The sequence below is a fragment of the Chlorocebus sabaeus genome, chromosome 21, assembly GCF_047675955.1.
Source record: "Chlorocebus sabaeus isolate Y175 chromosome 21, mChlSab1.0.hap1, whole genome shotgun sequence".
Lineage (NCBI taxonomy): Eukaryota > Metazoa > Chordata > Mammalia > Primates > Cercopithecidae > Chlorocebus > Chlorocebus sabaeus.
The window spans coordinates 77,051,383-77,066,404 of NC_132924.1; the positions used below are offsets into that span (position 1 = coordinate 77,051,383).

Genomic DNA, 15,022 nt, shown 5'->3' on the forward strand with positions numbered 1-15,022 from the left:
AGCAAAAAAGAGGTCCTATGGGTTCAGTGGAGGAATAAGAGGAAGGAGGTAAAATGCTATGTCAGAAAAGTAACCAAAGAGGCAGGTGCCACAGGGTTTTATAGGCCATGCTTAATATTTTATCTTTTTCTCAAAGACAGACTGGGAGCAACTAAAGGTATAGATAGAATGGCTATATAATTTACTATTCAGATTTTGTTATTTCTGTTGGTAAAATGCTAAAGTGGATGGATACTGGCAAAACAGAGAAAGACCAGGGCTGTTACAGGCAAATGAGGGAAACATATGATGTCTTAGGTGTAGACCAGAGGAGTGGCATCGTCTTGGCTTTTAGCAGAGCACCCAGGCTGCTGTTTTCAGACTAGCATGAAAGTGAGCAAGCGTTAATGCAAAGAAAGTTGTAGGAGCCTGTTGTAATATCCAGGTGAGTAGTGGCTGTGGCAATGGCAAATTCTGGGTGTTTTCAAATGCAAAGCCAGCAGGACTTAGGAATGGAACTGACGTGGAGCATTAGAGAAAAAAGATTTTGAGATTAAACCATTGTAGGAATGGAGTTGGCCTTAACATAGCTGGAGAGACAACAGAAGAAGATGCTTTAGGAGAGTCGGGGGAGGGGAAACAAGAAGCTCCAGTAGCTATCTCAGAGGAGATACTGGGTGGGCAGTAAGACACAGAGGGCCTAAGACAGTCAGGGAGTCATTAGGGAGTCACCAGCATGAAGGTAGCACTGAAAGCATTAGAATGGTCGACCTCCTGGCATGGGCATGGTGGCTCACCACTGTAGTCCCAGCACTTCAGGAGGTCAAGGTGGCAAATCGATTGAGTCCAGGAGTTCAAAACCAGCCTGGGCAACACAGTAAGACCCCATCTCTATAAAAAATACAAAAATTAGTGGGGTGTGGTGGCATGTGCCTATAATCCCAGCTACTCAGGAGGCTGAGGTTGGGAGAATCACTTGAGCCCAAGAGGCTTTGATATTCCCTTACAGGTTGTTAAGTATAAAATCCCTGGCAGTGCTGGGGGTGGGGGCTCATGCCTGTAATCCCAGTACTTTGGGAGGCTGAGGTGGGTGGATCATTTGAGGTCAGGAGTCCAAGACCAGCCTGGCCAACATGGAGAAACCTTGTTTCTATTAAAAATACAAAATTAGCTGGGCATGTTGGCACATGCCTATAATCCCAGCTACTCAGGAGACTGAGGAAGGAGACTTGCTTGAATCGGGAGGCGGAAGTTTCGTTGAGGCAAGATTACGCCATTGCCTGGGCAACAAGAGCGAAACTCTGTCTCAAAAAAATTTTTTTTCTTAATAAAAATTATATTATCAAAATATTAAAAATAAATTTTAAAAAGGTCGTAAATCGCTTTCTTTTGTATTTTTATGTGTCATTATACTTTGAAGGCATGTTAACTCTTTCAGGCCAATAGTATACTAGATGATTGCTTTGTGCTTTACCTGGGAGACAATGTCTGGTCAAAGAATTACGGACTTACAACAACAAAATTCCAACTTTGTTTAGCACAGATATCAACTTTCTGGTTTGATTTTTTAATCTTTATTTTAAATAATAAAATTAGCTTTTACTTTTGTTTTCTCAATTTTTGAGATTACTTTTATTATTTATCATTATTTTCCTCTTCCTTTTCTGAAATAACCACCATTTTGAAAAGTAAATGCCTACTATCTAAAAGGATGGATTCTGGAGAACTACGCAGCAGCTCTGCTATCTTGAGCAAAACACTAACCTCTCTGTGACTCAGTTTATGCATCCATAAAATGAGAATAGCAGTACCTTCCTCATGAGGATTTTGTGAGAATTACATGAATTAATATGTGTAAAGCATTTACCTCGCTGCCTGGCACATATTAAGTACTACTTTAGGGTTTGCTATTGTTACTGTCATAATTCATTCATTCAGGAGCCTTTGAGTTGCCTTTTTTTCAGGTAATACTAGTGCTTGAAATTGGAGTGCAAATCCACTTTTTCTAAGGGCTTAGAACCAACTAATTTCCTCATATTCCTCCATCACACACACTAGGCATATAACACTATTTGCAGGATGAGAATACAGGAAGTGTTTATGAAAGAAAAGGAAATGTGAAAAGAACTGGAACTATGATCATAACATATCTCAACATTCACAAAAAAGGTGGCCCAAACAAAGAGATTACATGTTCCTGAAGGTAAGACTCAGATGTCTGTTTCCTATGTCAATATGTAATAAGCAAAAGAAATGACAAACTTGGATATGGTCCTAGAGGCTGAGCCAGATATGACAAACAAGGTGAAGGTTGGGGCAGAGCTCACATTCACAACCATGTCACACATCTAGATATTTTAAATGTCAACAGGATTTACATATGGTGACACTGCATTTTAGAGAGATAGGAGTGTCAGGAAATAAAGTTAGGTGAAGGAAACTAACAAGCATAAATTATCAGCATATAAGAAGCTCCAGAAATTGAGGTCAGGCACAGGTTACCTTCCCAAAGCATAATTAGAAAAGCTAACATAAAATGCACTATCGTTGCCACCTGTAAAAGTAGCATACCTTAAGGGATAGTTTGAAAATATATTGTCAAAAATTTCCTAGGAAACACCTCAGTTTTATCAAGGTTACCAAAAGCAACTCTATGAGAGGATCCAGAGCAATTTAGAGCTTGATACAGGAATTATGACTGACGTAAAAGCGAATGTTAACTAGGACATCTGTGTGTTTAGATGAAATACATATTAATTAGGATTGCATTCAGCTACAAGCAACAGAAACAACTTAATTTTTCTCACAATACAAGAATTCCAGTCATTATTTCAAGGCTGGCATAGCTGCCTGAGGATATAAATGAGGGCCCAGCTCCCTCTAAAGTTCTGTTCCACCATCACTGGCATGTGGCCATTATCCTTAAGGTCACAAACTGGTTGTACCCGAGCTAGAATAGGCAAGGTTAGGACAAAAAGTAAGTGCCTGCTGAGTCTTTTATAAAATATGCTTTATCAGTTTTATCAAGAGTCTTCCCAAAGACTCTGACTGGGTGCAGTGGCTCATGCCTGTTATCCTAGCATTTTGGGAGGCCAAGGCGGGTGGACCACCTGAGGTCAGCAGTTCAAGACCAGCCTGGCCAACATGGCAAAACACTATCTCTAGTAAAAACACAAAAATAACCTGGTCTAGTGGTGCCCACCTGTAGTCCCAGCTATTCAGAAGGCTGAGGCACGAGAATTGCTTGAACCCAGAAGGTGGAGGTTACAGTGAGCTGAAACGGTGCCACTGCACTCCAGCCTGGGCAACACTGAGACTCTGTCTCAATAATAATAATAAAAAGAACCTTCCCAAAGACCCTAATCAATAGATTTTCACTTCATATCGCTGAGTTATACCGCTAATAAACGGCAGAGCAAGATATGAACACGGTTCTGTCTTCAGCATCCAGTTAAAAATACTCACGCCCATGGCTCCCTTGCAGCTCCATGTAATTCAGCGATATGAAGCAATTCTATGGGAGGACCACAGCAAATCAGAGCTTGATACAAGAATTATGGCTGACCTAAACAGTTGATAATAAATGTACTGTTTTTTTCATATTATTATCAGTAAGAAGAGAAAAAAGGTGTAGAGATGGCAATGGGGGAAACCTGAAGGGAAGAAAGCTAAAGAATTTAAAAAGAAAAGGAATAAAGTTGTGAAGCAGAAAGGAGAAAGGAACAGGAGAGGGAAAGCAAGGCCCATGCTTCAAAGGAAGCAAAGGAGGAAAGACAAAGAGAAAATTTACAGGGAAGAAGACAAGATGAGACAGAGCAGGAAGGAGAGGGGAAAGGCAGAGACAGATGACTCAGGTGACCATAGCACTTACGGGTCTACTGTCACTCCTTTTCAGGTCACTTTGTTTGTGGGCACCAGCGGACATCAATAATTGGTGCTATCTGTAACATGTCACCCTTCCTATCATGTAAGAGTATTTTAATCAATAATTTTCTTTTTAAACGGGGTCTCACTCTTGCTCAGGCTGGTCTTGAAATCCTGGGCTCAAGTGATCCTCCTGCCTCAGTCTCCAAAGTAGCTAGGATCACAAGCGTGTGCCACTGTGCCTAGCTGTAATAAAATTTTGTTTTCAACATAAAGTGTTTTTTTTGTTTTTGTTTTTGTTTTTAAGGAAAGTGAATTCAGCATTAAAGGATAACCTGCATTTTAAACATTTACTTTGAAAACTCAGAACCCCTATAGTTATTTCTTAGTGGGATTCAATGCTATCTAATTATCTTAGCTTTGTTTTTTATTTTGAGTGATTTAGGGCTGCCTTATACCAGAAATCAACATTTCTACATTTGTACTGATCCCCCTACCACACACACATACTCAAATACATTTGCTATAATTGGTTCTTAGAGAGGATAGAATAAAAAAGAAAAAAATAGGTATAGATTTAGAGGAGCAGACATTTTAAAAATAATTGGTTAACCTATAGGCACAGCATTCAACCCTTCAGAAGCTCTGCCTTCAATGAGATGTGCATGGCAGGTGACTGTGGTGAAAATTACTCTCTGAGCCACACAACTGACACCAAAGTGAGATCATATCATCTCATGCAGAACGTTGTGAGAGCCAATAATTTTTTAAAGCTATGCAATTCCTGTGTTTGAACAGTCATTATGAGATATTCATATTTGAAAATTCAAATCGAATATCTGAAATAGTGCTTTTAAAACGCTTTTGCTTAAAGTTGTTGAGACTGAAATGCTATATAGTGCAGTTATTTTTCAAATGACTCTAAAATCAGGTAAAGGGGGTGGATTAATCGCCCCCAATGATTTTGAAATGAAAATATTTAGATAAGTCAATTTCCCTTTAAACGCATATTAAGTCATTACTCAGGCATAGCCTAAACCACCTCTCTCTGTCCATGGTGAACCTGCCCATTCCAACCTAATGCACTCCACCTTCCTTTTTTTCCTGAGTGTAGGGCTATCCAGTTTTTCTATTTCTGTGACACAAAAAACTTCATATTCGTGTGTGTGTGTGTGCGTATGTCTTTTAAAATGTAAATGTTCAAAAAGTACTAGTCACTGAATTTATTTATGCTTTTCAAACGTAAAGGTTATTTGAAATAAAGGGGTCATTGCATCAGCAACTATATATGAAGATTAAAGACATAATAAGTTTCAAACTAGCACTTGAAATGATCAGAAAAACAATTATGGCTTATTATGCAACCAATTTTAAATCATTGATGGAGTAAGGCTTCTAGTTTATTTTATAAAGTTGACCAATTTCCAGGCGGTAAAAAGAAAATCAAAGATAGATTTTTAGATATTTTCTTTTGAATAAAACTAATCTATAAAAATTTGAAAGTCAAAAACGCTGACTTTAAAATCTTCGTTAAATATCACTCTTTTTAAAGATAAAAAGTCAAATTTATTGGACCAAGACAGTTCTGTAAAAACTATATTCATATTATTACAATGACACAACGGTACCATTTTATTCATTAACATTTTCAATGCAAATAAAAGTAATAGTTTAAAACAAAGATTCACACAAATTGGAAGGAAATATAATTAAATAACTTAGTAATGTAAGAATGAATGAAGTATGAATTTCTGCCAAAATGAAATATTTTGAACTATAATTCTAAAGACTTGATTTTTAGTTTAAAATTGGAATTGAAACTCACAGTGAATATAAATTACAGGAAGCAAGATTTATGATTTAAGAAACAATCTGAACCACATCAGTAAAACATGTATGAAATAAATTGTAGAGAGTAAGATAAATATGTGACAAGTAGAGCAAAATGCTAAAAAAAAAAAAGCTCAATTTTCATAGTCCTATATAAGCAGGACGCAGCTTCAGTTCGCTTATAAATTGCATTTGACAAATGATTTTGAAAGTTTAAATACACTGATTATGGAATCTGAGACATATGAATGATAAATAACCGATCACCTCATCAGCAATGCAGTTACTTTAGTAATAGCAAATCAATTTACTCCAAATAACAAAATCACTCCTTTGAAAGGAAAGAAATCTGGAATATATTTCCAAAAGTTATGTCCGACATAAATATCATCTGGTATTTGAAAGGTCATTAAATTGCACTTCCTTTGAACAATAATGTTTAAACAGCAACCAGTTAATTTCAGAACATATGTGTTCTGAACAGTAATACTGGAAATTGTCAAAATAAAGTGCCCTCAATACTCTATCCTGATTATACCTTTCCTTAAAGTAAACGTTTAGTTTTAGGAATAGAACATTGATTTTGCTGTCTGTCTCACAATATAATTTTTTTTAAAAATGGGGAGGATATACAGCATGAAAAAATTACCAATAGTGATGCCGGACTTACAAAATACAATAAAATTCCCCTTTGAAAACATCATGCCACATCACCAATTCAATTCTACTCAAGGCCAAATTTTTTTCTCTCAGTTGATATTTTAGAGCATACTTCTCATTGTTAATGGAACACTTCCCCCATCTTACGCTACCATAATAACAGAAATTCTAGTCCATTCGGAAATTCAGGTACATTGTCTCACCAAAGTTCAAGTATTTTGGGTAGACTCATTTACTTATGTTTGGCTTTCATGTACAGTGTCTTCTAATGGCTGACCTCTCCTTTTTGATGGTGACTGAGTAAAGCCAACCTTGTGAGGGGCAGTTCCTTATAAACATGATTACAGGGGCATCCAAGTCTTTCTATCCCCAAATCTATTATCTGGTTGCTCAGTGATGCTAAACTTACTTTAAGCAAAGAGGGGAAAGACATCTTTCTACAACTATAAGCAAAAATGTGGGAAAGTTTAATACTGACAAGTCACATTCATCACAAATTGATTGGGGGGCAAGGGGAAGAGTGGCAAACAAAAATGGATGGTAGCTACCTGAAGGTTGGGGGTGAGGAATAGGAACGATCATAGGTGAGGAAAGGTGCAGACTTCAATCCAACCATCACATTTTTCACAATACTGCCTTTGTCCCTAGTAGAAGGTGTGCTGAATCATGGGGCATGGCTGGAAAAGAGAAATGGCTACCTGACTAAACCATGTAGATTCTTGTTTCCTATTTCCCCATCATTTGCAACTTTCTACACACACACACACACACACACACACACACACACACAAAATCCAGGTTTGGTGCCTGAAACGCACATTGGGGAAACTGACCATGTCTTAGGATTTGTGCAAAAGAAAAGGAAATTCTAGAAAAAAAAATATGCTGGGACCTTTCTAATTCAACATGGCGTATATGAGAACTCCTTTTGCTGAGCTTTTACATTGTGGTATACTCACGGTTCATTGTGACTAATAATGCCCTTTCAAAAGAGTCATAGACAACAGAATTTAAAAGATATAGGAAGATGAGAGAGATACCAAATGACATTTAATTGAGAGATGAGAACACACCAGATGTAACCATGCACTATTTATAGAGTTGCCAGTACTGAAAATAGATGGATATACTACTTAATGTAAAAATCTGTGACAATTCTGTTAGACTCGAAAGCTCCAGATTTTTAGTACTATATATTTTTTATTTTTGTTAAAGATATTCCATAGATATATTTAAATACGACACATACAGGGACCTATAATTGTGAACCACTTTTATTCTAGACTGGCGATTGCCGCCCCATTTTACATTCTGAGCTCTACCACACACCCCGGTGTCAGAGGGCAGCTGACTGATCTACAGAAGTGTTCTATGTTAGGTGCTACTGTGCACACCACCTTTATCTCAATGCATTCTTTTAGGTAAAAAAAAAAAAAAAAAAAAAAAAAAAAAAATCACAACTATCAGCTCTACATCCAAACACAGTTCATTCAAATGGTGACTTCAATGTATATCATAAATGTAACTGAATTTTTCCTGATATAACTGTTACACTTTAAGGATCTAGAAGGTTAGAAATAAAGTCTCAAGCTAACGTTTTACAGATTTCTTATAAGTTTAAGAAGACTTCTTGGCCAAAAGACCTTTCACTTTGGTCACATATCAAAATGGACCAACCACAAAGTACATGAGATTAAGTTTTCCCATTGGCAGTTCAATTCTTACAGAAACTCTGTGTGTGTGTGTGTGTGTGTGTGTCCGAATTTTTAAAATTAATTTTCAAAAGCCTAAAAGGAAAAGAGACATACATAAACACCACTTCATTTTTAAACATGTCTTCTACCTGTAGAACATTTTACAAAAAAAACCCTCTTACTGGAAGGCCTATAGCTACAGCTAGTTCTAAAATCTAAATGTTTAATAAAATAGATAATAGAAATTTAAAATCTGACACAATTCTCAAAGCTTATAATAATTTGACCTTTCATAATTTAAATAACACAATTTCTCTACCTTTTCTGGTGGTGGAAAAGAGGTGGAAATTGAGATCCTCCCCTGCAATATCCAACTTGAAGTATTTACACTTTATTCTTACTCTACATTATCCATTCCTTTTCAGACTTAAATATGTGATTATGATGAGTCTTAAGGTGACTTGCATTTGCTAACCGAGGGAGCAAGACCAAAGAGAGTACAATATTTTGGTGTTTTTAGTTAAGTTTTCGATATCAAGACCTTCCAATGTATGTGGAAAACAGAAAAAAATAATAATAAAGCTTTGTATCATCACATGGTCTTCCATCATAACTTGACAGTTACGCCTTTGAGACCAGCCTCGCCCACTTACCCACCGTTCTCACTGGGAGATAATACCGGGCAAGAACTTTTGCTAAGAGTCGCACAGAGCAGCAGGCTCAGTCAATCAGGCTTTGGGTTAGGTCTGGTTGCCATCACAGTAGCTGCTCCTTCCACTTAAAGATTCCCATTACCTCAGAAAAGCACAAGCTTGTTCTTGGGAACAGGGGGTAGTAAGCACTTTTATCTAAAAAGGGACTAGTTACGGAACATTAATTTTCCAAAATTATTTCTAAAATTCCACCAAATTAAACTCCTGCTTTACAAACAAGGCTGCCACCATGCCACAAGGAAGTTGTAAAAACACTGTTTAAAACCTCTAGGAGACGTTTATTTAGGCTAAATATTTTAGAATAGATATCAAGGTTTTTTTAAAACAGAAACTCCTAAGGATTCTTAAAATTTTTAAATGCTTGTCTGTCTTTAGTGCCAGCACCCCATAGATCATCTCCCACCATGCTAATAATTGTTAGCCTATTACAAACTATTAACAGGAGCCTACTGGACAATGGTTTCTATTAGGTTGGGTATAAATATTTTGAAATTCTAACTAAATAGTGCCTGTCGCTGCTTAAAAGCTCCATAGAAGTGAAATGTTCAGAAGTCCCAGAAGAAACACAGAAAAGAGACAATTTTTATTTTTCCACATACTCGATCTAGCTTAAAATACATGCACTACATGATATTATATTTATTGGAACTGAATTTTATTTCTTCTATAATGCTTATTTTTGATGCAGGGCTGCATAATGATTCCTTTTGTTAAAAGATACCTCTAAATTATAAGGGATTCCAGCCTGTACCTGGAAATTAAAGCTGTGCAGATAAAATACAAAGTCATTAATAAACATCACAAAGATAATTCTAACAAGAAGCACCATGTAGAAATAAGGCAGGAATCAGAAAAATCATCAGTTACTGACATATTAAATTACACTTTCAAAAGAATAGGGAGCTGGAAGCAGCCGCTCCCTTTCAGGAGGGCTGTTTGACACTGAATGAAATGCCAGGGACTCCTGGCTGGTGAGCAACGGGAACTTTGGGGGCGAGTGGCGCGGGGCAGTCACGGACCTGGGCGCTTCAGTCTGTCACCAGCCTGCCCGCAAAGCCCAGCGACAGCCCCAAAGCCCCCCGGGGACCCATCTGGGGGGACCGGTAGCAGGACAAAGGTCTGAAATTCAAGTCCTAGGATTAAAGAAACAAAATGCGCAGGTTCCATTTAAAGTGCCTGCGTAAGTACGGGGAGTGAGGGGGAAAGACACCGAACCCCAAGAATTCTCAGGCGTTTATCACAAGCACCAGCTCATTACCAGGAAATGCGTTCGGGGAGTGGGGACATGGAGAATGAATCCCAACTCGCGACTCCATTCTCCACTAACTTTACTCTCGCTCCCTGGACCGAGCGCAAAGCTGGGGCCAGGTTTGTCATGGTTCTCGTTTCCAGGGCCCCTTGGAAGAAGGAAAGGGATGATAAAGGTGCGCTGGCGGGCGCACCCGGCGGCGGCGAGCGCGGAGGTGCTGCGGTACCTACCATGGTATTCTTGTCCCGGAACGTAGTAGGTGGGGTTGCCCGCAATGTGCAGGGAAATGAGCACCTCGCCCTGCTCCCCATCCCCTTCCAGCTCCCCGTGGTGGGTGCACAGGAAAAAGAAGGGCGAAAAGCGGGGGTAATAGCCCGCCGCTGCGCGCGCCCTCTGCGTCGCCCCCAGCAACAGCGCTAGGAGGAAAGTCCGCCAGGCCCAGCCACTGCGCTCCATGCCGCCGCCGCCGCCGCCGCGCGCTCTACGCGCAGCTCGCTCATTCAGTTTTGGAGACGCTGGGACAGAGGAGCCACGCGGAGAGAAGGCGAGAAGGAGGCGGACGGGAGCTGAGCGGGCTCGGGTGGGGGCCTGGGAGCTGGCCCCCGCCGAGAAGTTCCGCTGGAGACGGCGGCTCCCAAAGTTACTTTGGGCCGCGGGAGCGCGGGGCCGGGGCTGCGGGCGCCGGGAGCGCGTTGTCCGCCGCCTCTGCGCGACGCCCCTCGGCCAGGCCTGGGAAAGCGACCGCCTCGCTCCACACCTTCTTAAAGCCCCGGGCGCCGCGTCCCCCCCGCCGCCGCCACACGTGTCCCGGCCGCTCCCCCGCCCCCGCGCGCCGCCCCGCCCGCCCCCCGCCCTCTCGGGCTGGCTCGGCCGCACCTCGCGCGGCGAGGGGCGCACGCGTCCCCGGAGTCCCCGGCCAGCGCCCGTTTCGCACCCGGGAGGGCAGGGAGAGGCGCGCGCCGGGGAGCGGGACGGGGTACGCTGTCGAGGACCGCTGAGCCCGCGACTCTTCTGCAAGAGACGTCAAAGCCCCGGAGAGGGCACCTCCCGCCCAGCTGTCTGAAGGGGAAGGCCAGCCCCTTTGGCCGTCAGTGTGCCCTGTTTTTCCTGGGAGGATGCGTGAGGGAAGGAGAGGAGCGGCGGGGACGGCCGCTGGCGCCGGCTTCTTTGTCTGCGCCGGCTGCGTCCCGCGCCCCTCGGGGCTCGCAGCCTGGCGGTCTGGGCGGCCCGCACTCGTTCTGGGAATCCGCCCCAGGCCGCGAACCGCTAGGGGCCCTCGCGCTCCCTTCCCACCCAGGCCCCCTGTCCCTCCCGCCGCCCCCCCGGCCCCTCGCGGCAGCGACAGAGCCTCATCTGTAGCGGATTTTAAAATGAGATTAAGAGAAAGTGGAATTGGCAGCCTCGAGTGGTGCCTGGAAATGGTGATTTCTGCTGCTTGGTTGTGGGGAATTGTGAGGCAGGAAGGGTTGGCGGAGCTAAGATCCGACAGGCGCTCTTCGCCGGACTGTTCTGTTGTTCATTGCTACTGGGCTCTTCAGTCGGAGATGGGTGTCGTAATTTTTTAAATCAGTGTTTATTTCCTTTAAATGTCGATTATGACCAATGGCCCTGAAATCGGGGGAGGGAAAAACGGAGATGCCGGCAGCGGCGATTGAAGCGGGTGGTAATGAGCGGCTGCACATGAACTGCAGGGAAGTGAAATAATCCATAAGCACGTTTTTAGCCGAGGACGGCTGGCAGGAGCCCTGCGGCATCCGGAGATGGGGGAGCGGGGTTGCCAGGTTTTAATGCCTCTCCCCACCCACCCTTGGCCTGCCACCAAGCCAGATAAACCCGCACGTACAGAAATGAGTAGATTATAAAATTGGAAGGGATGGTGCCTTTGCCTGCGTTTGTGAGGCGAGGGGCGGTGAAAATCAGGGTCCAAGGGGAGACCTCTGTAATCAGTTCGTTGCAATAGGAAGAAATTGTTTTTCTTCCTCTTACCGAGACCGAATGACAGGTAAAAAGGGCCCATTTCTAGCTGGCTTCTTGTTTCCCTACTTCAAAATCCCCAGAGGCTTAACTGCCATATAAATAATATACACTGTATACATATATGTGTTTGTATATATATGATGTAACAATTGCTACACTGTAGCTCTGCGGGTTGCAGGCTATGGAGCTAGAGGTACTTTACCTTTTTAATCCTAACACCAACTGGAGAGGCAAAAAATATCCCTACTTCACAAGGGAGAAGGCACTCAGAAATGTTGATAACTTGCCCAAAGTCAGTGACAAAGGCTGGATGCAGGGAAAACTGGCTGGCCTCAAAGGCTCTGGTCCTGCACTGCCCTTCCACAGTCGACAGCCCTAGCTGGAGCAGGTGGTGTTGCCCCAAACAGAATTAGGAGATACTCGCCCACAGCTAACAAGACTGTTACTGCCTTGCTGTCCAGTCATGTGAATATAGCCAAAGACAAAATTAATCACTTGTAGAAAGAATCCAAAACTACTTAATGTTTTTGGCTTACACTTTTAAAATGTTCAGTTACTATGCACTGAGCACCGTCCTAAGTACTATACATACTGACTCCCTTATTCCTCATAAGAATACTATGGGGAAAGTACCATTAATAGCTTCATTTTGCTATGATGAAACAGCACAGGGAGGTTAAGTAACTTGTCCAAGGTCACACAGCAAGTAAGAGCTGTGACTTGAACCCAGGCAATCTGATTCTGACACTTTAACCACTGCAAATCGCCTCTAAAGAATGCATGTTGGTGGTGTTAGAAGGATGGGAAGATAATTATTCTTTATCCAGTGTCAGAATACCTCATTTAACCCTTATGTTAGCCTGCAAAGTGGGTATAATTATCTTCATTTTTAAAGAGAAGAAAGTTGAGATTGATATAAGTTAAAGAAGCTTGGAATCAAGTCTAGCCATGTTTGATGCCAAGGTCGCTGCTTAAATAAACTGTCTTTAGTAAGCGCTGATACTTGGTCCAGGACATGATGGGAACTTAATTCGTATAAGGTCCTCAATTCCCAGGAGGTCCCCTTCTTTCTATTGTGTAGTGACTGTCAGAGAAATATTCTTTCTCATGTCTCTCGACATGGCTTTCTTAACATTCAATTTATGTGACCAAGTTTATTTTTCAATCTTCCCCTTTATTGTGCTTCCTTAATTTTTACCACTTTGCTTTGCTATTACATTTGAATAACTTTTATACTCTTAGCCATGAAGCAGGCTCATATTCTTGGCTACAGCCCTGCGGTTGTTCAATAACAGGCACAAAGACTGTTTAAATAATGTCCTGAGTGGTGTTGAGCTGGTCAAGAGGGGGAGAAGATGTTGGTACACTCCAGTCTGCAGTCCTTAGAACTAACATGAATATCTTATAGAGGCTCAAGTTCATATTGGTTTCATCTCTGAAACTCTTTTTGGTTAGGTGAGTTCAACTAGTCATCATTAAAAACTTTTAAATAACCTTTGGAAAATCAGAAAAATACTTATGTCATATATAAAATCCATTGAACTGAGAGTAGCATCTTCTTACTGAGCAACTTACTTGAAACCACACAATAAGGTGGAAACCCAGGTTAGATAGCAAAACTTCCTGCTTCCCAATTTGTGTGCTAACCTTTATACCTCATTTGTATTTAGTGAGCCATAATAAGTATCTCCAAGAATATTTGGTTTGCAAAATCCAAAAACCTTCTGAACTAATAGAAAAATAAAGAAGTGTTTTTCCAGAAAAAAAAATGGTTTACATCAAAAACATCTGCAAAAAGCGAAAGGTGATGTCAGGTGGAAATGAATAGGCTTGTGGGAAAGAGAGTTTAAAGTGAGATGAGATTTATTTTTAATTAAAAGAGCTTTGAAATAGTAAGTAGTCTACCAAAAGAATTAAACTAAGTATTCTTAAAAGGTAAATCCACTTCTTGATAAGTGGAAATTATTGCCCGGTATTTGAATAATCATAACACAATGGGAATTAAATTCATTCATGTATTTGCTGTGTGTGTGTATATATATCTGCTATATATCTCTATATATACACATATATACACATATATCAAATATGTAGCTTTTAAATGATTGGGAGATGATTCATCCAAATGAAATACAAAGAAAACATTAAATTATATTTTAAGGTTGCAAGAATTCACTCGCTGTCTGCCTTCCATTAATATTTTTTGAGATGAAGCATTAAACATTTTGGTGTATGTGGGAAAGTGAATTACTATTCTTATGTAAAAATCAAAGTTTGTAAATCAAAATATGTAAATATAAATATGAAGAGGGTGAACAAACTGAAATCAGTTGGCTTATTAGATCTAAAATGGTAATAAAAGGCCACATAAGAGCAAATCCTATAGCAGCTAATAAACTTATAAAATCTATTACTCATAAGACATGGTACCATATGATAAAATTGAGGCTCCTAAGCAAAAAACAAAAAACAAACAAACAAACAGACCCTAAAGATTAGTAAGCCTTTTGCAAATGAATTTTCACTGAGAAAGGTGGGATATTAGAGGGTTGGCTGTGTTACGTATGCCCTGCCAGAACATGTTACTTATTGCCACCCCAAATTAAAATACCATGATGAGATAAACTATGGGACAACACAAAGTCATTATATTGTAAGATTTTTGAAACAGAGTCTGATTCCTCAACACTAAAAATTCCTTTTTTAAAGCTTCTCCACTTCCTGGGATTTGCCCTGCCCCTGCTTCTGTCTGGAATGCCCTTCCTGTTTCCTATTGCCTAACCACACATCTCCCACCCTCCTCTCCCTCACCTCACTCCTTACTTGGCTATAGCAACGCATGCTCCAAGTCTTCTCTCACACATTTTTGCATCTGAGAGACCTTTCCTGATCCCTCATCCTAAATTATATCCTTTAGAGCAGCACTATTCAATATGGCAGTCCTAGCCCCCAGGTAGCTATTTAAATTTAAATTAAATTAAATTTAAAAATAAGTTCTTCAGTCACATTAACCACATTTCCAGTATCCAGTAGCTACATGTGGCTAGTAGTGGGAT

At 40.9% G+C, this 15,022-nt stretch overlaps 1 protein-coding gene across 2 annotated transcripts in view; it reads right to left on the reverse strand.

The window, feature by feature from the left end:
• The window catches only part of RELN (reelin), a 516,825-nt gene extending 506,082 nt beyond the window's left edge, over positions 1-10,743 (reverse strand). For both annotated transcript variants that reach the window (XM_073009223.1, XM_007982474.3), the window contains exon 1: positions 10,220-10,743. In XM_073009223.1, coding sequence (XP_072865324.1) covers positions 10,220-10,445 — 226 coding nt within the window. In that variant the 5' untranslated portion in view covers positions 10,446-10,743. The remainder of the gene's footprint in view (positions 1-10,219) is intronic.
• Positions 10,744-15,022: the final 4,279 nt, after the last annotated feature.